Here is a 22,305-nt window from a genome sequence, read left to right as displayed (position 1 = left end):
CACCTATCACCTCTACCTTGTATTCCTTCCCCGCTCACCATCTTCTTATTCTGGTTTCTTCCCCCTTACTCTCTACTCCTGATGAAGGGTCTCAGCTTGAAATATTGACTCTTTATTCCTTTACATAGTTTCTCCCTGACCTGCCAAGTTCCTCCACCATTTTGCCTATGTTACTGAGGTTCAGCCTGATGTGTCCTGCCTGGGCTCAGCCAATGCAATCATCTCCTGCCCTTTCTTCCTCCACCGAATGCATCCTTCCCAACCCTTCTCACAGCAGCATGCCTGTCACATCCCTCACCCTCTGCTTCACTCTGATCCCGTCATTTTCACTTTTTTCCCTACAAGTGCACAAACCCTGAACCCTCTCGTTACCTGCTCCATGTCACCACTCTATTTGATGCTGACTTTTTAGCCTTCTGCACACTCTGCGGGGAACCACAAAAAGGAGCTGAATATCCTATTCACTCAGCAAGTCCCCACCACCTGTACTTCCTACTCTCACTGCCACTGCCTCTGTCTTCTACCTGTGTCAGTCAAGGATGCTCGAGGGATTCGTCTCCGCACAAAGTGCTCCCCTGCTTTGAGAGCAACAGCCTGGGGGAATCATTTTGCTGCAGTGCGGGAGGGGGGCCATTCCCACTTCATCGCCATTCACCATCTTCTGGGGAAGTGGGATGGTCACACTCCAAGATGAGGATACGGTGGTGTCCAAAAGGGGATTTGGTACAAGGCATTGGCTCCTTTTCGAACAATGGTACAAGTACAAGTAGCAATAGCAACAATTAAAGCAAAACAGTCCCTTTCCCACCCACTCACACAGTCCGGCTGGTCTCCAACCTCAGGACAGACCATCTCTGGGCCTTCATTTCTTGCCTATAAATACTCAATGGCAAGCTCACTATCCCAGAAGGTAGTCAAGTTCATCTTGACCACATTACCTCAATGGCGTGTATATTCTTTCTTATCTAGAGAGACAACCGTCTACATCATTCTCCAGCTGCGGTGTAATAATGGTATTACATAAATGAGTAAGACATCTTTACTCCAATCTTCTCATAATCAAAGCAAACAACTGAAGGACTTTGCTGGGTGGGAAGTATCCACCATGCCTTTTTCTGCCTGTTCCTTTGTTCTGGACACATACAACCCCTGCAGTGATGGTATACTGCAGCCAGTGACGTTTCCTGCTGACCTGACAGTTTGCTGTAGTTTTTGTGTATTGCACCAAACCAGATAGTAATGGCTGATGTGAGGATGCTCTCTATGAAGAATTTTGGGTAAGAACATTTTATCAAGATTCTCTGCCAAGACTTTTTGTTAATGAATGCGATATGGATCTCCCACACAGGGTCCTATGAAATAAACAAGGGATGAGTGTAGGATTGGTATAAAATCGGAGCTTAGTGGTTAGCATGGACATGGTGGCCATTTCTTCATTGAATTGCAATGACTCTCTAAAGGAGTACTGTTGGGGTGTATTCTGGAGTTGGCAAATATTAATTTCACCAGCAACCAATCTTCTGACTTCAATGTGGATTGCAGATTGAATTGAAAGCACAACTCAGAACAATTAGACCTCCGATGTCTGCATATGCATGAATGTAGCCTAGAGTCAGAGTTCATTTTGGGTGTCTGGACTGTGGGTGCAAAGAAGGAGGCGTGTGATAACTATATGAAATTCAAAGCAAGCATTGTACATACATTGAAACTGTAGAATTGTCCTGCTGTTACCTTTGATCTTTAGCATATAAAATGGCATGTAATATTGGGTAGAGCAGGCCTCTTCTTTCACAAGTGTCTCAATATGATGCCGGCTGCTCATTTTTGTTGAATAAAACACTTCTATATCCACAAACTTCAGTGTCTCTCTGGTGACATTTTTCACAACAGAACAAGTACAATCTGACAAAGTGACAAAGTCCTGGAAATGAACATTTACTACTGTTCAGTGTTTCAGAGGAATAAGCAGAAGGGAAGATAGATGGAGTAATTCCATTTATCTGGGCCACAGGAGCACCAAAGAGTGGGAAAGTGAAGTAAGTCTCACTCCAAATGACTTGTGCCACTGGTGCGGGGTCCCAGGAATTTCCGACATGAAAGCTTCACAATCAACTCAGAACTTGCTAAGTGTGAAGCTCCAGATGAGATCCTGGAGGAACTCAGTATGTCAGGCAGCATCTATGGATGGAAGTGTGACATTCTTTATCTGGACTGAAAGACAGGACGGAGATGGCCAATATTAAGAAGTGAGCAGAAGGGTGGGCCAAAAGCTGGATCCAGGTGAGAAGGGATGATAGGCAGATGGAGGAAGGAAGAGTGGACATGGGGACAAGCTGGGAGATGATGGCTGGAGGCGATAAAGGGCTGCATATGAAGGAATCTGATGAGAGGAAGGCCTAGTTTGCACTTGGTCTCCCCAATGTAGAAGATGTCACAACGGAAGCACCTGATACAATAAACAAGGCCAGAGGAGATGCATGTGAATGTCCGGCTCACCTGGAAGAGCTGCTTAGGACACTGCCACGATGAAGCCAAACACAAGTTGGAGGAGGAACAGCTCATACTCTGTCTGAGTAGTCTTTAACCTAATGGCATTAACCTCTAACTTCCAGTAGATACCCACTCCCCTGTGTTCCCCCCTTTAGCTTTTTCCCCCATTTTAGTAATCCTCTCACCACTTACCTCCCCCACCTCCCTAGTTCCCCATCTACTTCCATGGTCCACTGTCCTTTCCTATCAATTATTCTCTTCATCAGCACCATACCACTTCCAGATATCACCTCCCAGCTTTTCACATCATCCCCACTCCCACACCCATGCAGTCCACCCCTCACCAATTTATGCTTCACCTCCTCTGCCTTCCTACCCCCCTCTTCTTATTCTGGCTTTCATTCCAATCCTGATGAAGGATCTGGACTGAATCAAGGACTGTCCATTTCCCTCCTTTGATGTTACCTGACCTCCTAAGTTCCCCCCAACATTTTTTGTGTTTTCTTCAAGATTCCCAGCATCTGTAGAATCCCTTTGGGCTTCTCTATGTGGGGCCCCGGTTGGTGATGGAGGCGGGGTGAGCGCTGCTGAAATCAGCTGCAAAGTGCCGGTGGGGCGGGGATGGAGCACAGTTGTTTTCTTGTGTTACATTTTATCACTTATGTAGTCACTTCATAAACCACCGAAATGTATTCAGAGATGACACGTTTAAGGTTATGTTCGGACAAGATCGGGCTTCGAATCTCGGCTTCCCTGTACCTGTGGCATTCCCAGACGTGGAAAAGATTGATATGCTGGATGGGGTGAAGCTTGGGAAACGGGGTAACACTCCTGCTGCTCTGCCCACGGGCAGATGGGCAAGAAAGGTGGGGAAATAGAGGTGATGTGGATGGGGCAGAGTTGTGTCATATTGTTTGGGTGGATCCGTGCATTTTATCACTTACGTTGTCACTGAATGAACCAGATAAATGTATTCAGAGATGACTCGTTTAAGGTTATGTTCGGTCAAGATGGGGCTTCTCATTCTCGGCTTTCCTGTGTCTGTGTTACTGTTCCAGATGCTGACAGCAGAACAGAATCCGAAAGTAAAACAGCCGAGAGCGTTCAGACCTGTGACAGCGCGGACACGTTTCCAACACACTGCGGGGAGTTTTTCAGAAACGAAACTTCGGCTGGAACCTGATTGGTTTGTTTGTCAACACAACGACAGCGGCTGAAGATCAGCCCAGCGGCGCCGTGACGTTCAGAAACGGGAGCCGAAGATAAAGCGAGGGGAGGGAGGCGGAGAGACGCAGAGCTGCGGGAGCGGAGATGCCGATAGCAGCAGTGAAGAATTTCTATTGATTTACCCGGACCAGAGCTGAAAGTCGGTGTGGAATAAAGGGCAAAGAAAAAACCTGCAGATCAGATTTTCTTCAGATTCGTCCTGACTTCCTGTACTGTCGACAAAACTTGTAAGACTTTATTTGATTATCTCAAAGTTCTCATTTTTATCTGGCTATTTACAACATTATACGATATACAGTAATTTAAATTACTAACATCCTGTGAAGCGGGTGGGAAATGTAGTCTCTACCGTTGACAAACCACGGGGCGAGAACATGTTAGTGGAAAATTAACTTTGCAGAAAGGGGGCAATAGATAAGCGACAAATGTCAACTAGCGACGAGGTAACAGATCACCCGGGATATCACAGAATAACGGTGCAGGCCGAATGGCCACTCTTGCTTGTCAGATTGATAGGCTCACGGTTCGGGGAAACCCGTTAATCGGCTAATGTACAGTGACGGTCTTGTTAAAACGGTGCGTGAGATCTTCGCTCATGTCACGAGAATAATTTGTGAATTGAGCAACTCGGGTCGGGGTCGGGAGTGAACACTGACTGTGCAGGAAAGCGAAGGGGGGGGGGTAAATGTTTGTTTGAAAGTCAAATCGAGTTCATTCGCAGCAGAATCGATTTAAAATCAGAACTGGGGTGATCACCACTAACAAATCGATAAACTTGGCAATTTGCGGCGGCAGTACAGTGAAGTACACAATAAATAATTTAAATTATAATACACACACACACACACACACACACACACACACACACACACACACACACACACACACTCTCACACACACACACACACACACACACACACACACACACACACACACACACACACACACACTCTCACACACACACACACACACACACACACACACACACACACACACACACACACAAATACACGCGCGCGTGTGTCAGGCAGAAATAGAGTTCATTAGTTCATCTCCTAAAACGTTGAGCGTGTGTCTTCAGGCTTCTCGCTGATGGTAGCAATGAGAAGCGAGCATGACCTACTTGCCCATAATGATCGGTGGCTTCTTTTTGAGGCATCAGCTTTGAAGATGCCCTCTGTTGGTGCCCATGATGAGGCTGGCTGAGTTTACCACCCCTGCAGCTTTTTCTGACCCTGTGTAGTGGCCCCTCCATCCCAGACGGTGATGCAACAAATTGGAATACTCTCCCCGGTACACCATTGACGCGATGTGACAAAGGTGATACAGTATTTTTACAATAAGCAACAGTGGCAATGGCCCTGGCTTAGAAATCTAAACAAGTGGCACATTTAAAACGGTCCCAATGTGTTATTTACATATTTTTTGCCGCTGATCAGATCAAGTGCAAAACTGTTAAAGCTCAGCGGCTCACGGGGTCCCTCTCCCGTCAATTGTCAGTATTGCAGCTCAGAATTCCTGTCACACATTTAGATCTGCTGGGGAAAGAGGGGTCTGTCTTTTCCCGCTTGTCTACAGATCTTAGTAGGTTGTGTCGATATTACAGGAAATGCCACCTTAATACACCAGAGTTCATGATTCCATGTGATGCAAAACTCAATAATCACTTCTCATTTCTCCACAGCGATTTGACAAGATGAGACTTCAGGTGAAGTTTATCACCGGCGAGGGTATCGAACTTGATGTCGACCCTTCCATTCAAGTGTCGACTCTCAAGATGAAAATCCAGCAAAAGACCAACGTGCCCATTTCCCAACAGCGTCTGATGGTACAAAATGGTCAAAGCGTGGAGATGCAGGACAACAGAAGCCTAAGCTACTACAACCTCAACCCCAGCCCCACCGTGATGCTGCTGGTCAGAAAAGAGGAATCCATGCAGATATTTCTCCAGAACGACCAGGGGAAAACCAGGACCTACGATGTGCAGCCCTCTGAGACCGTGCAGAGTTTTAAAGAGCAGGTCCATCGGCAGGAGGGCGTCAGACCCGAACAGCAGCGCCTGGTTTATAACAGCAAACAGTTGGAGGATGGCCGACTGCTCTCCGACTACAACATCAGACCACGAACCACCATCTTTCTGACACTCCGTCTACGTGGAGGCTGATTTACTCCTACGGACATTTTAAAAATAATTTATTGCATTCCTATATTCTGTTGCTCAGTTTAAATGAGACCAATTCTTAGCACATTGTTACTTTATCCTACAATGTTTTAAAACAAATCCTAATAAAAACTTGGGTTTGGGGGGAATGACTTACTGCTTTAAGGTCCTCAAGAATTAATTGCTTTACTGCATTCTTCCAATGGACTTTTGTTTTCATTTTAGCATTAAAAGTTTAATGAAATCAGATTAGATGAATTTTTAAATGTTTTGCAATTTCATTGTTTAAATTTTCTATATGATTTGAAATGATTTTTTAAATAAAAGTTCAAATGCATGAACACTGGCACTTCTGTGTGACTGCTTTCATCTAGGTCTGTACACCTTGGTAAGAGATGAAGTAACATTACCAAAGTTTGATTGTGGCACTTGAACCATGTACAAGATTTCCAAAAACCCCAATTCACATGACACACTTCACACAATGGAATTATTATATTAGCTATTCTGCATTCTTTCCTATTATATCCTAAGCAAATATTGAAGTCCTGAAAGCAAATATTGAAGTCCTGCTGTCACCATTCCTCACTGTGTGTGACCCTTACCTCACTTATTCCCTTTCCTACATCATTCTGCATGGAATTGTGAAAACAGTTTTTGAAAGTTACAGTATCAATTCTCTCTTCCAACACATTTGCATGTTTGCCAGCCACTTGCCTTGGATATTGATCTAATTGAAATGCAAACAGGTTTGATTGGGGCAGATGGTATTAAGGTTCTGAATTAAAACTCACCTCCAATTTTGCTGATGTAGTGAGGTCGAATAATCAATTACCCCTAAATAAAGGTTTCAAAACTGTCCCTTCTTTTCCTTTAAGAACTTTAAAAGACCCCAACAGGGTCAAGAAGAGGTGAAAGAAACAAATCTATCAATGAGTCCGTGCATTTTAAGAATTGGGTGTAAATTGATTTGTTGGTTTAACATTTTTTCATTTTTGGGGCTGAATCCCAAAGGTAATTAAGGCATTAACACGTGCCATAAGATAATTCTGCATATTAAGAAAATCATCGCAAACTATATGATCCCACAGTTTTTAATATGCTTACGCTGAGCATTCGCAACGTCCACCTGACCTCTCAAACAGGTAATGGTTGCTCAGGTAAATCTATTCCAAGAGGACAACAACCTTGTCAAAGGGCTTGGAGGCTGGTGAGCCTCAACGACCCAGAGGGTTTAGTTGGCTGGAGTGAGGGCCTTTTGCTTTGGCTCTTGGCAGGGTCGCCTGTGCCAAACAGATGAAGGTAGAGGGCAGACTAACAGTGGACCACCGCACCTCCAGGTTCAGGTGTTCAGCTCACGGATAATAACCCACACTGGTTAATAAACAATTGTCACAGAAACAGCAATGAAGAATCCTTCTCTACAGATGGAGATGGACGTCCTTCATTGTTGCCGAAAATGCCAGATGGATCCAGGGGCGAAGGGATGATAGGCGGATGCAACAGGGAGAGTGGGGATGGTGACAGAAGCTGGGAAGTGATGGGTGTAGGCGATAAAGAGCTGCAGATGATGGAATCTGATAAGAGATTCCCAGCCTAATTTCCACCTGGTCTCATCAATATAGAGAACACCACATCAGAAGCACTTGATACAATAAAGAAAGCCAAGGGAGGTGCACGTGAAGGCCCGCCTCACCTGGAAGGGCAGTTTAGGACATTGCCACGATGAAGCCAAACACAATCTGGGGGAGCAATAGCTCATACTCTGTCTGAGTAGTCTTTAACCTGACGGCATTAATCTCCAACTTCTGGTCAACACTCCCCCTTTAGAATTTTCCCTATTTTGATGATTCTCTCACCTCTTTCCTCCCCCACCCTCATGACCCTCCCAGGTTCCCCATCTCCTTCCATGGTCTACTGTCCTTTCCGATCAGATTCCTTTCTCCTCAGGCCCTTAGCGCTTACACCTATCACCTCACAGCTTCTCACATCATCCCCACTCCCACTCATCTGTTCTCCCCCTCACTAATTTATACTCTATCTCTATTTCATCCCTCCTCCTCATCTGGCTTCGGCCCCCTTTCTTTCCAATCCTGATGAAGGATCTCGACTGAATTATGGATGTTCATTCCCTCCATTGATGCTGCCTGGCCTCCTGATTTGCCCCAACAATTCTGGCGTGCTCTTCAAGATTCCCGGCATCTGTAGGATGGATCTCTTGGGTCTCTCTTTAGGGCCCTGGTTGCTGATGGAGTTGGGCTGACCGTTGGTGAGGTCAGCTGTAACACATCCTACAGTCACAAAGTTCCGCTGGTGGGGGAGGGAGAGGTGGGGTGGGGAGAGGGACCTGAGGACCAGTGAGTGGCGGACCGAGGCGTCCATGCCGAAAGCAGAAAGAGGTGCAGAGCGGAATGTGTGGCAGATGGTGGAATCACGGAGGCGATGGCGGACGGTGAAAAGATTGATATGCTGGATGGGGTGAAGCTTGGGAAACGCGCCGCGTGCAAACCTCGAACTACCCCCACTTCCACTGCAGCACCTACCCTCGTGTGTCCCACATGTGGGCGAGCTGTCAGGGCCCGGCTTGGCCTCACCCAGTCACCTCCAGACCCACAGTCACAAACCCTCCACCTGACAGAAGTCGTGGTCATCTTTGACCCCAAAGGAACAACAACAACAACAACGATATGCTGGATGGGGTGAAACTTGGGAAACGGGGTAACACTCCTGCTGCTCTGCCCACGGGCAGATGGGCAAGAAAGGTGGGGAAATAGGGGTGATGTAGATGGGGCAGAGTTGTGTCATATTGTTTGGGTGGATCCGTGCATTTTATCACTTACGTTGTCACTGAATGAACCAGATAAATGTATTCAGAGATGACTCGTTTAAGGTTATGTTCGGTCAAGATGGGGCTTCTCATTCTCGGCTTTCCTGTGTCTGTGTTACTGTTCCAGATGCTGACAGCAGAACGGAATCCGAAAGTCTAAACAGCCGATAGCGTTCAGACCTGTGACAGCGCGGACACGTTTCCAACACACTGCGGGGAGTTTTTCAGAAACGAAACTCCGGCTGGAACCTGATTGGTTTGTTTGTCAACACAACGACAGCGGCTGAAGATCAGCCCAGCGGCGCCGTGACGTTCAGAAACGGGAGCCGAAGATAAAGCGAGGGGAGGGAGGCGGAGAGACGCAGAGCTGCGGGAGCGGAGATGCCGATAGCAGCAGTGAAGAATTTCTATTGATTTACCCGGACCAGAGCTGAAAGTCGGTGTGGAGTAAAGGGCAAAGAAAAAACCTGCAGATCAGATTTTCTTCAGATTCGTCCTGACTTCCTGTACTGTCGACAAAACTTGTAAGACTTTATTTGATTATCTCAAAGTTCTCATTTTTATCTGGCTATTTACAACATTATACGATATACAGTAATTTAAATTACTAACATCCTGTGAAGCGGGTGGGATATGTAGTCTCTACCGTTGACAAACCACGGGGCGAGAACATGTTAGTGGAAAATTAACTTTGCAGAAAGGGGGCAATAGATAAGCGACAAATGTCAACTAGCGACGAGGTAACAGATCATCCGGGATATCACAGAATAACGGTGCAGGCCGAATGGCCACTTTTGCTTGTCAGATTGATAGGCTCACGGTTCGGTGAAACCCGTTAATCGGCTAATGTACAGTGACGGTCTTGTTAAAACGGTGCGTGAGATCTTCGCTCATGTCACGAGAATAATTTGTGAATTGAGCAACTCGGGTCGGGGTCGGGAGTGAACACTGACTGTGCAGGAAAGCGAAGGGGGGGGGGTAAATGTTTGTTTGAAAGTCAAATGGAGTTCATTCGCAGCAGAATCGATTTAATATCAGAACTGGGGTGATCACCACTAACAAATCGATAAACTTGGCAATTTGCGGCGGCAGTACAGTGAAGTACACAATAAATAATTTAAATTATAATACCACACACACACACACACACACACACACACACACACACACACACACACACACACACACACACACACACACACTCTCACACACACACACTCTCACACACACACTCTCTCACACACACACACACACACACACACACACACACACACACACACACACACACACACACACACAAATACACGCGCGCGTGTGTCAGGCAGAAATAGAGTTCATTAGTTCATCTCCTAAAACGTTGAGAGTGTGTCTTCAGGCTTCTCGCTGATGGTAGCAATGAGAAGCGGGCATGACCTACTTGCCCATAATGATCGGTGGCTTCTTTTTGAGGCATCACCTTTTGAAGATGCCCTCTGTTGGTGCCCATGATCAGGCTGGCTGAGTTTACCACCCCTGCAGCTTTTTCTGACCCTGTGTAGTGGCCCCTCCATCCCAGACGGTGATGCAACAAGTTGGAATACTCTCCCCGGTGCACCATTGACGCGATGTGACAAAGGTGATACAGTATTTTTACAATAAGCAACAGTTGCAAAGGCCCTGGCTTAGAAATCTAAACAAGTGGCACATTTAAAACGGTCCCAATGTGTTATTTACATATTTTTTGCCGCTGATCAGATCAAGTGCAAAACTGTTAAAGCTCAGCGGCTCACGGGGTCCCTCTCCCGTCAAATGTCAGAATTGCAGCTCAGAATTCCTGTCACACATTTAGATCTGCTGGGGAAAGAGGGGTCTGTCTTTTCCCGCTTGTCTACAGATCTTAGTAGGTTGTGTTGATATTACAGGAAATGCCACCTTAATACACCAGAGTTCATGAACCCATGTGATGCAAAACTCTCTAATCACTTCTCATTTCTCCACAGCGATTTGACAAGATGAGACTTCAGGTGAAGTTTATCACCGGCGAGGGTATCGAACTTGATGTCGACCCTTCCATTCAAGTGTCGACTCTCAAGATGAAAATCCAGCAAAAGACCAATGTGCCCATTTCCCAACAGCGTCTGATGGTACAAAATGGTCAAAGCGTGGAGATGCAGGACAACAGAAGCCTAAGCTACTACAACCTCAACCCCAGCCCCACCGTGATGCTGCTGGTCAGGAAAGAGGAATCCATGCAGATATTTCTCCAGAATGACAAGGGGAAAACCACGACCTACGATGTGCTGCCCTCTGAGACCGTGCAGAGTTTTAAAGAGCAGGTCCATCGGCAGGAGGGCGTCAGACCCGAACAGCAGCGCCTGGTTTATAACAGCAAACAGTTGGAGGATGGCCGACTGCTCTCCGACTACAACATCAGACCACGAACCACCATCTTTCTGACACTCCGTCTACGTGGAGGCTGATTTACTCCTACGGACATTTTAAAAATAATTTATTGCATTCCTATATTCTGTTGCTCAGTTTAAATGAGACCAATTCTTAGCACATTGTTACTTTATCCTACAATGTTTTAAAACAAATCCTAATAAAAACTTGGGTTTGGGGGGAATGACTTACTGCTTTAAGGTCCTCAAGAATTAATTGCTTTACTGCATTCTTCCAATGGACTTTTGTTTTCATTTTAGCATTAAAAGTTTAATGAAATCAGATTAGATGAATTTTTAAATGTTTTGCAATTTCATTGTTTAAATTTTCTATATGATTTGAAATGATTTTTTTAAATAAAAGTTCAAATGCATGAACACTGGCACTTCTGTGTGACTGCTTTCATCTAGGTCTGTACACCTTGGTAAGAGATGAAGTAACTTTACCAAAGTTTGATTGTGGCACTTGAACCATGTACAAGATTTCCAAAAACCCCAATTCACATGACACACTTCACACAATGGAATTATTATATTAGCTATTCTGCATTCTTTCCTATTATATCCTAAGCAAATATTGAAGTCCTGAAAGCAAATATTGAAGTCCTGCTGTCACCATTCCTCACTGTGTGTGACCCTTACCTCACTTATTCCCTTTCCTACATCATTCTGCATGGAATTGTGAAAACAGTTTTTGAAAGTTACAGTATCAATTCTCTCTTCCAACACATTTGCATGTTTGCCAGCCACTTGCCTTGGATATTGATCTAATTGAAATGCAAACAGGTTTGATTGGGGCAGATGGTATTAAGGTTCTGAATTAAAACTCACCTCCAATTTTGCTGATGTAGTGAGGTCGAATAATCAATTACCCCTAAATAAAGGTTTCAAAACTGTCCCTTCTTTTCCTTTAAGAACTTTAAAAGACCCCAACAGGGTCAAGAAGAGGTGAAAGAAACAAATCTATCAATGAGTCCGTGCATTTTAAGAATTGGGTGTAAATTGATTTGTTGGTTTAACATTTTTTCATTTTTGGGGCTGAATCCCAAAGGTAATTAAGGCATTAACACGTGCCATAAGATAATTCTGCATATTAAGAAAATCATTGCAAACTATATGATCCCACAGTTTTTAATATGCTTACGCTGAGCATTCGCAACGTCCACCTGACCTCTCAAACAGGTAATGGTTGCTCAGGTAAATCTATTCCAAGAGGACAACAACCTTGTCATAGGGCTTGGAGGCTGGTGAGCCTCAACGACCCAGAGGGTTTAGTTGGCTGGAGTGAGGGCCTTTTGCTTTGGCTCTTGGCAGGGTCGCCTGTGCCAAACAGATGAAGGTAGAGGGCAGACTAACAGTGGACCACCGCACCTCCAGGCTCAGGTGTTCAGCTCACGGATAATAACCCACACTGGTCAATAAACAATTGTCAGAGAAACAGCAATGAAGAATCCTTCTCTACAGATGGAGATGGACGTCCTTCATTTCTGCCGAAAATGCCAGATGGATCCAGGGGCGAAGGGATGATAGGCGGATGCAACAGGGAGAGTGGGGATGGTGACAGAAGCTGGGAAGTGATGGGTGTAGGCGATAAAGAGCTGCAGATGATGGAATCTGATAAGAGATTCCCAGCCTAATTTCCACCTGGTCTCATCAATATAGAGAACACCACGTCAGAAGCACTTGATACAATAAAGAAAGCCAAGGGAGGTGCACGTGAAGGCCCGCCTCACCTGGAAGGGCAGTTTAGGACATTGCCACGATGAAGCCAAACACAATCTGGGGGAGCAATAGCTCATACTCTGTCTGAGTAGTCTTTAACCTGACGGCATTAATCTCCAACTTCTGGTCAACACTCCCCCTTTAGAATTTTCCCTATTTTGATGATTCTCTCACCTCTTTCCTCCCCCACCCTCATGACCCTCCCAGGTTCCCCATCTCCTTCCATGGTCTACTGTCCTTTCCGATCAGATTCCTTTCTCCTCAGGCCCTTAGCGCTTACACCTATCACCTCACAGCTTCTCACATCATCCCCACTCCCACTCATCTGTTCTCCCCCTCACTAATTTATACTCTATCTCTATTTCATCCCTCCTCCTCATCTGGCTTCGGCCCCCTTTCTTTCCAATCCTGATGAAGGATCTCGACTGAATTATGGATGTTCATTCCCTCCAATGATGCTGCCTGGCCTCCTGATTTGCCCCAACAATTCTGGCGTGCTCTTCAAGATTCCCGGCATCTGTAGGATGGATCTCTTGGGTCTCTCTTTAGGGCCCTGGTTGCTGATGGAGTTGGGCTGACCGTTGGTGAGGTCAGCTGTAACACATCCTACAGTCACAAAGTTCCGCTGGTGGGGGAGGGAGAGGTGGGGTGGGGAGAGGGACCTGAGGACCAGTGAGTGGCGGACCGAGGCGTCCATGCCGAAAGCAGAAAGAGGTGCAGAGCGGAATGTGTGGCAGATGGAATCACGGAGGCGATGGCGGACGGTGAAAAGATTGATATGCTGGATGGGGTGAAGCTTGGGAAACGCGCCGCGTGCAAACCTCGAACTACCCCCACTTCCACTGCAGCACCTACCCTCGTGTGTCCCACATGTGGGCGAGCTGTCAGGGCCCGGCTTGGCCTCACCCAGTCACCTCCAGACCCACAGTCACAAACCCTCCACCTGACAGAAGTCGTGGTCATCTTCGACCCCAAAGGAACAACAACAACAACAACGATATGCTGGATGGGGTGAAGCTTGGGAAACGGGGTAACACTCCTGCTGCTCTGCCCACGGGCAGATGGGCAAGAAAGGTGGGGAAATAGAGGTGATGTGGATGGGGCAGAGTTGTGTCATATTGTTTGGGTGGATCCGTGCATTTTATCACTTACGTTGTCACTGAATGAACCAGATAAATGTATTCAGAGATGACTCGTTTAAGGTTATGTTCGGTCAAGATGGGGCTTCTCATTCTCGGCTTTCCTGTGTCTGTGTTACTGTTCCAGATGCTGACAGCAGAACGGAATCCGAAAGTCTAAACAGCCGATAGCGTTCAGACCTGTAACAGGGCGGACACGTTTCCAACACACTGCGGGGAGTTTTTCGGAAACGAAACTTCGGCTGGAACCTGATTGGTTTGTTTGTCAACACAACGACAGCGGCTGAAGATCAGCCCAGCGGCGCCGTGACGTTCAGAAACGGGAGCCGAAGATAAAGCGAGGGGAGGGAGGCGGAGAGACGCAGAGCTGCGGGAGCGGAGATGCCGATAGCAGCAGTGAAGAATTTCTATTGATTTACCCGGACCAGAGCTGAAAGTCGGTGTGGAGTAAAGGGCAAAGAAAAAACCTGCAGATCAGATTTTCTTCAGATTCGTCCTGACTTCCTGTACTGTCGACAAAACTTGTAAGACTTTATTTGATTATCTCAAAGTTCTCATTTTTATCTGGCTATTTACAACATTGACGATATACAGTAATTTAAATTACTAACATCCTGTGAAGCGGGTGGGAAATGTAGTCTCTACCGTTGACAAACCACGGGGCGAGAACATGTTAGTGGAAAATTAACTTTGCAGAAAGGGGGCAATAGATAAGCGACAAATGTCAACTAGCGGCGAGGTAACAGATCATCCGGGATATCACAGAATAACGGTGCAGGCCGAATGGCCACTCTTGCTTGTCAGATTGATAGGCTCACGGTTCGGTGAAACCCGTTAATCGGCTAATGTACAGTGACGGTCTTGTTAAAACGGTGCGTGAGATCTTCGCTCATGTCACGAGAATAATTTGTGAATTGAGCAACTCGGGTCGGGGTCGGGAGTGAACACTGACTGTGCAGGAAAGCGGGGGTGGGGGGAGGTAAATGTTTGATTGAAAGTCAAATGGAGTTCATTCGCAGCAGAATCGCTTTAAAATCAGAATTGGGGTGATCACCACTAACAAATCGATAAACTTGGCAATTTACGGCGGCAGTACAGTGAAGTACACAATATATCATATCAGTTATAATCACACACACACACACACACACACACACACACACACTCTCTCTCTCTCACACACACACACACACACACACACACACACACACACACACACACACACACACACACACACACACACACACACACACACACACACACACTCACACTCCATCCTGGTCCCAATGTGTTATTTACATATTTTTTGCCGCTGATCAGATCAAGTGCAAAACTGTTAAAGCTCAGCGGCTCACGGGGTCCCTCTCCCGTCAAATGTCAGTATTGCAGCTCAGAATTCCTGTCACACATTTAGATCTGCTGGGGAAAGAGGGGTCTGTCTTTTCCCGCTTGTCTACAGGTCTTAGTAGGTTGTGTTGATATTACAGGAAATGCCACCTTAATACACCAGAGTTCATGAATCCATGTGATGCAAAATTCAATAATCACTTCTCATTTCTCCACAGCGATTTGACAAGATGAGACTTCAGGTGAAGTTTATCACCGGCGAGGGTATCGAACTTGATGTCGACCCTTCCATTCAAGTGTCGACTCTCAAGATGAAAATCCAGCAAAAGACCAATGTGCCCATTTCCCAACAGCGTCTGATGGTACAAAATGGTCAAAGCGTGGAGATGCAGGACAACAGACGCCTCAGCTACTACAACCTCAACCCCAGCCCCACCGTGATGCTGCTGGTCAGGAAAGAGGAATCCATGCAGATATTTCTCCAGAATGACAAGGGGAAAACCACGACCTACGATGTGCTGCCCTCTGAGACCGTGCAGAGTTTTAAAGAGCGAGTCCATCGGCAGGAGGGCGTCAGACCCGATCAGCAGCGCCTGGTTTATGAGGGCAAACAGTTGGAGGATGGCCGATTGCTTTCCGACTACAACATCAGACCACTAACCACCATCTCTCTGCTGCTCCGTCTACGTGGAGGCTGATTTACTCCTCCGGACGTCTGACAGAACTGTGATTAAAAATAATTTAATGGTACTATTGCATTCCTATATTCTGTCGTTAGCACTTTGTTACTTTATCCAGCCTATCTGCTACGTTCCACACTGACATTCACAAGGTGGACGATGGGCCAGTTTCCACTCTGTATTAATGCTGTACTAATGGGGTGTCAGTCGGACAATGACATAATTCCCATCGAGGTCCGTTGCTTGTCACCTTGTTGCATTAGCCTGGATAACATGGGTGGTCAGTTTAGCAGAGGCCCGATATTAACAAAATCAAAGGAACTCTGACAACCTGCACCTCCTGTTCAGATCAATGTAACTCGGAATGGCTGACCACAATCTGATGGTCTATGACCTCCAACACAAATCGGATCTCACTGAAAGACCGAAAAATAACTGCTGTGGCAATTTCAATTTACAATGTTTTTAAAAAAGCCCACTAAAAAGATTGGGTTTGATAGGAGGAGGGGGAGATGACTTACTGCTTTACCTTAAAGTTCTGAAGAATGAATTGCTTCAGTTACTGTGTTGTTGCAAAGGACTTTTATTTTCATTTTTCTACAAAAAGTTGAATGTATTAAGATTAGTTGAAGATCTGAATGTTTTGCAATTTTCATTGTTGAAACTTCTAAAATGATTTGAAATGAATTTTTAAATAAAGTGTAAAATGTATGAACACTGGCATTTCTGTGATTGATTTCATCTAGGTCTGTGCCTAAGTATCTTGACCAAAGTTTGATTGTGGTATTTGAACCATGTTCAAGAATCCCTGAAGCCCCAATTCTCATTACACAGTTTACACAATGGAATTATATTAGCTAATCTGCAGTCTTTCCTATTATATCCTAAGCAAAGTTTGATGTCTAATTGTCACTCTCCGCTGTATGTTTCTCTTATCTCACTTTTCCCTTTCCGTAATCATTAACGTGGAATTGTGAAAACCATTTTCAAAGGTTAGGTATGAATTCCCTCTTCCGAACACCAGCCCCTTGTCTTGGATATAGATATATTTGAAATGGAAACACGTTTGATTGGGGCAGATGGGATTAAGGTTTTAAATTTAAACTTAAATTTTGCTGATGTAGTGAGGTCAAATTGATCCTTTTTGTCATTTAAAACCTGAATAATTAATTATACCTTTTTAAATCTTTTTATTAATTTTAAACAAACATAAGTCAAACATGAATATTGAGAGCTTGAGAGTACACAATTAATAGATTAAGTATACTTTCAAATACATGTTAATCCATATATATAATAACCTCCAAAATTCATAGTAATTATGAAAAAAGGAGAAAATTTTTAAAAATCTCCCCCAAAAAAGAAAAAAACACTAACCAACATGGGCCATTGCATTATGTCAAATATACACAGTAGCGTCAATAACTCCGTACCTCCATCCAAATAATTAAGGATAAACAGTTGGAGGATGGCCGATTGCTTTCCGACTACAACATTAGACCACTAACCACCATCTGTCTGCTGCTCCGTCTACGTGGAGGCTGATTTACTCCTACAGACGACTGACAGAACTGTGATTAAAAATAATTTAATGGTACTATTGCATTCCTATATTCTGTCGTTAGCACTTTGTTACTTTATCCTGCCTATCTGCTACGTTCCACACTGACATTCACAAGGTGGACGATGGGCCAGTTTCCACTCTGTATTAATGCTGTACTAATGGGGTGTCAGTCGGACAATGACATAATTCCCATCAAGGTCCGTTGCTTGTCACCTTGTTGCATTAGCCTGGAAAACATGTTGTCAGTTTAGCAGAAGCCCGGTATTAACAAGATCAAAGGAACTCTGACAACCTGCACCTCCTGCTCAAAACTTCTTCTCCCAGAGAGTTGTGGGGGTCTGGAGTGCACTGCCTCGGAAGGTAGTGGAGGCCAATTCTCTGGATGCTTTCAAGAAGGAGCTAGATAGGTATCTTATGGATAGGGAAATCAAGGGATATGGGGACAAGGCAGGAACCGGGTATTGATAGTAATTGATCAGCCATGATCTTAAAATGGCGGTGCAGGCTCGAAGGGCCGAATGGTCTACTTCTGCACCTATTGTCTATTGTCTATTGTCTAAAAGTAAGGTTTAGGAAAAGTCAGTTTAGCTCATATGAAAATGTTGAATAAATGGTCTCCAAGTTTCTTCAAATTTAACTGAAGGATCAAAGACAACACTTCTAATTTTTTCTAAGCTCAAACAGATAGTTTGAGAAAGCCACTGAGATATAGTTGGAGGATTAATTTCTTTCCAGTTCAATAGGATAGATCTTCTAGCCATTAGTGTAACAAATGCAATCATCCATCGAGCTGAGGGGGATAAACAATTATTATCCACCATTGGTAAACCAAAAATTGCAGTAATTGGATGCGGTTGCAATTTGATATTCAGAACTGTTGAAATAATACCAAAAATATCTTTCCAATAATTTTGCAAACAAGGGCAAGACCAAAACATGAAGCAACTTCAGAATGACATCTGTCACAGGTTGGATTAACATGAGAATAAAATCGAGCAAGTTTATCCTTGGACATGTGAGCCCTATGTACAACCTTAAATTGTATTACGGCATGTTTAGCACAAATAGAGGAAGAATTGACCAATTGTAAAATTTTCTCCTACTGCTCAGTGGGTATAAGACAATGAAGTTCTTTTTCCCATTCCTTCTTAATTTTTTCTCATACTTCTGGCTGTATTTTCATGATCATATTATAAATGGTGGCAACTAAACCCTTTTGGCAAGGATTCAGAGCTAAAAAAATTTCCGTAATGTCCGTTGGACATAATTTCGGAAAAGACTGTAACATATTATTCAAAAAATTTCTAACTTGCAATCATCTAAAAAAAATGAGTTTTAGGTAAATTATATTTATTAGATAACTGTTCAAAGGACATAAAACTGTTATCTAAAAATAGATCACGAAAACATGTTATACCTTTTTTTTCCATAATACAAAGGCTTGATCCATAAAAGAGGGCCAAAAAAAAAATAGGGCTTGATAGGATAAACTTATTCAAGCCAAAAAATTTACGAAATTGAATAAACAAATAACTAATCCTATAGTTAAACATACATTGCGAATATGGTTTCAATTTCGTAAATTTTTTGGCTTGAATAAGTTTATCCTGATTATCCCTAAATAAAGGTTTCAAAATTGCCCCTTTTTAAAAAAACTTTAAAAGACTCCAGCTGGACAAATAAGAGGTGAAAGAAACAAATCTATCAATGAGTCCGTGCATTTTAAGGATTAGGTGTAAATTGATTTTTTGGTTCAACATTTTTTCAACTCTGAACTGAGCCTCAAAGATGACAGGACATTAACACATGCCAGAAGATAATTCTGCATATTAATCATTATAGCAAATTATATGATTACACAATTTTTAGAATGCTTACACTGAACATTAGAAATGTCCACCTGACCTCTGAAATAGTTAACGATTGCTCAGGTAAATCTGCTCTATAAGAGGACCACAACCTTGTCATGGAGTTTGGAGGCTTGAGTGCTTCAGTGACCTGCAGTGAGGGCCTTGTGCTTTGGTTCTTGGCAGGGTCGCCTGTGCCAAACAGGTCAAAGGGTAGAGGGCAGACTAACAGTGGACCACCGCACCTCTGGGTTCAGGTGTTCAGCTCACGGATAAGAACCGTGACTGGTCAAAAAACAATTGTCACAGAAACAGCAATGATGAAGCCTTCTGTACAGATGGAGATGGAGGTCCTTCATTGCTGCCCCAGACACCAGATGGATCCAGGTGAGAAGGGATGATAGGCAGATGGAGGAGAGAGAGTGGCTATGGTGACAGAAGCTGGGCGGTGATGGCTGGAGGTGATAAAGAGCTGCAGATGACAATTTGATAAGAGAGAAGGCTTAGTTTACACTTGGTCTCACCAGTGTAGACGACACCACATCAGAAGCATCTGCTACATTAAACAAGGCCAGAGGAGATGCATGTGAATGTCCACCTCACCTGGAAGGACTACTTGGTACTCTGCCACGATGAGGCCAAATACAAGTTGGAAGAGGAAAACCTCCTATTCTGTTTGAGTAGTCTTTAAACTGACAGCATTCACCTCTAACTTCTGGTAGGTACTCAATCCTATGTGTTCACCCCTTAGTTTTCCCACTTTGTCCGTCCTCTCACCACTTTCCTCCCCACCTTCATGACTCGCCCATCACCTCTCTGGTTCCCCATCTCCTTCCATGGTCCACTGTCCTTTCCTATCAGATTCCTTCTTCTTCACATCAACCAATAACATTACTGATTTGAGACACTATGCCACTTACCTGGGACAGGAGACTGTTGCCCAACAGTTTCTATATAGCATCAGTTGTGTGAACTTGTGTAGCTATTAGACACTACACTGTGCTTAAAGTGAACACTTTTGAAATAATGCCAGCTGTGTGAGTTTGTGTTAAAAAGTGGTAATTTTTGTGACTGACAGTTGGTGAGAAATAAGGAATAAGATCATTCAGAACTGTTTTGCTCACTGAGATGTGAGAAATGGCTGAAAATACAACGTTTTCACTCCTTCAACAAGTTAGGAATGGTGAAGAATTTGAAGGTATTGACAATCATCTTGAATGTTAGAATGAAAATGAAGATTTGGAGTGTGAAACCAAAATTACAATTAGATCGTGCAGAAAATCTATCAGTTAACACAAATGATAATAATGAGCAAATGAGCCCCATCTCTTCTCAAAATCAAATAAAGGTTCAAAGGTTCGGCTTCTAATTTTCTCCAAACTAAGACTTAGCATCACTTGAGAGAACTGTTGTGACAAAGTAGGAGCTGATATATCCATCCACTTCAACAAGATGGTCCTCCTAGCTATCAATGTAACAAACGCAATAACGTATTGGTCAGACACAGAAATACCATGGATATTTTGAGGAATTTTTCCAAAAAGTACAGTCAATTTATTAGGTTGTAAGTTGATTCTGAGTGCTTTAGAAATTGTCGAAAAGACTGACTTCCAAAACTGTTTCAGTATAGCAAATGACCAGAACATATGTGTCAGTGTAGCAATCTCAGTTTTACATCTATCACAATAACTGTCAACATTGGGAAATATTTTAGAGAGTCTCTCCTTCGTCAAATGGTAACGATGTACAATTTGAAAATGAATCAGTGAATGACTAGCACAGATCGAAGAAGAGTTAACCAGCTTCAGAATCTGCATCCAATCCTCCCATATAAAAGTCAAATTGAATTCCTTCTCCCAATCCTGTTTAATCTTAAGTAAAGGATGCTTATCCCTTTGTAATAATAAATTATAAACTCTTCCAATGGAACCCTTCATTGAAGTGTTCATATTCATAATAGTATCTAACAAGTCAGCCTCTAAAATGTGAGGAAAATTACTTAAATATTTTTGTAAAAAGTGTCTAACTTGAAGGTATTGTAAAAAGTGTGAATATGAGAGAGAATATTTATCAATTGTTCAAAAGACATCAATCTGCCTTCTTTAAATAAATCTAGAATAGAATTAATACCTTTATTTTTCCAAAGTAAACAAATTGGATCGCTCAAAGAAGGTTTAAGAAAGTAATTACAATAAATTGAACTACAAAGTTTAAATTTTTTAAGATTAAAAAAATTGCAGAACTGGAGCCAAATTTGTAAAGGGTGCTTAATCATAGGATATAGGTTTAAATTAGCAACTTTACCTAATTGTATAGGTAAAGCAACTCCTAATAACGAGGTTAAATAGAACTGTTTCACAGCTCTCAGTTCCAGGTCTACCCAAATTGGCCGATCATTCCTATCAACCCAATATAACCAAAAGGACATATATCGCAAATTAACAGCCCAGTAATACATTCTTAGATTAGGCAAAGCAAGACCTCCATCCTTTTCTCTCCATGCTTAAACATGACATAATGGAGGAGAACCAATAGAAAACAGTAGGCGTATTAGATTCTTTCCAGTATAACAAGATAGTTCTCCTAGCCAGTAAAGTTGAAAAGGCTATCACATGCTGAGCAGAAGCAGATACTCTGCCTACTTCCTCTGGAATGATCCCAAAAATTGCCGTAAGTGAATTGGATTGAACATCCACATCTATAACTTTAGATAGTGTTCTAAATACATCTCTCCAAAAATTATTTAAACTTACATAGGACCAAAACATATGAGTTAGAGTAGCCACCTCTACGTTACACCTGTCACAAATAGGGCTTATATTAGGAAATATATGCACCAATTTATCTTTAAACATATGGGCCCTATGTACTATCTTAAACT

The 22,305-nt window shown here is 43.6% G+C and overlaps 2 protein-coding genes across 2 annotated transcripts in view; both read left to right on the top strand.

Annotated features, from left to right (window-relative positions):
- The first annotated feature begins 3,727 nt into the window (after positions 1 to 3,727).
- LOC140738465 (polyubiquitin-B-like) lies at positions 3,728 to 11,503 on the top strand. The gene is made up of 4 exons (XM_073065766.1): positions 3,728 to 3,944; positions 5,402 to 5,870; positions 9,676 to 9,683; positions 10,697 to 11,503. Exons 2-4 carry the CDS (start codon positions 5,414 to 5,416, stop codon positions 11,162 to 11,164), a joined length of 933 nt encoding a protein of 310 aa, XP_072921867.1. The 5' UTR covers positions 3,728 to 3,944; positions 5,402 to 5,413; the 3' UTR covers positions 11,165 to 11,503.
- Positions 11,504 to 14,294: 2,791 nt separating this feature from the next.
- LOC140738463 (polyubiquitin-B-like) overlaps positions 14,295 to 22,305 on the top strand; it is a 65,535-nt gene continuing 57,524 nt past the window's right edge. The window contains exons 1-2 of the mRNA XM_073065765.1: positions 14,295 to 14,510; positions 15,552 to 16,020. Of these exons, the coding sequence (XP_072921866.1) occupies positions 15,564 to 16,020 (457 nt within the window). The 5' untranslated portion in view covers positions 14,295 to 14,510; positions 15,552 to 15,563. The remainder of the gene's footprint in view (positions 14,511 to 15,551; positions 16,021 to 22,305) is intronic.

Source organism: Hemitrygon akajei, chromosome 14 (genome assembly GCF_048418815.1).
Source record: "Hemitrygon akajei chromosome 14, sHemAka1.3, whole genome shotgun sequence".
Classification (NCBI taxonomy): Eukaryota; Metazoa; Chordata; class Chondrichthyes; order Myliobatiformes; family Dasyatidae; genus Hemitrygon; species Hemitrygon akajei.
The sequence above is the reverse complement of the archived record's forward strand: the minus strand, read 5'-3'. Positions and strand labels throughout refer to the sequence as shown.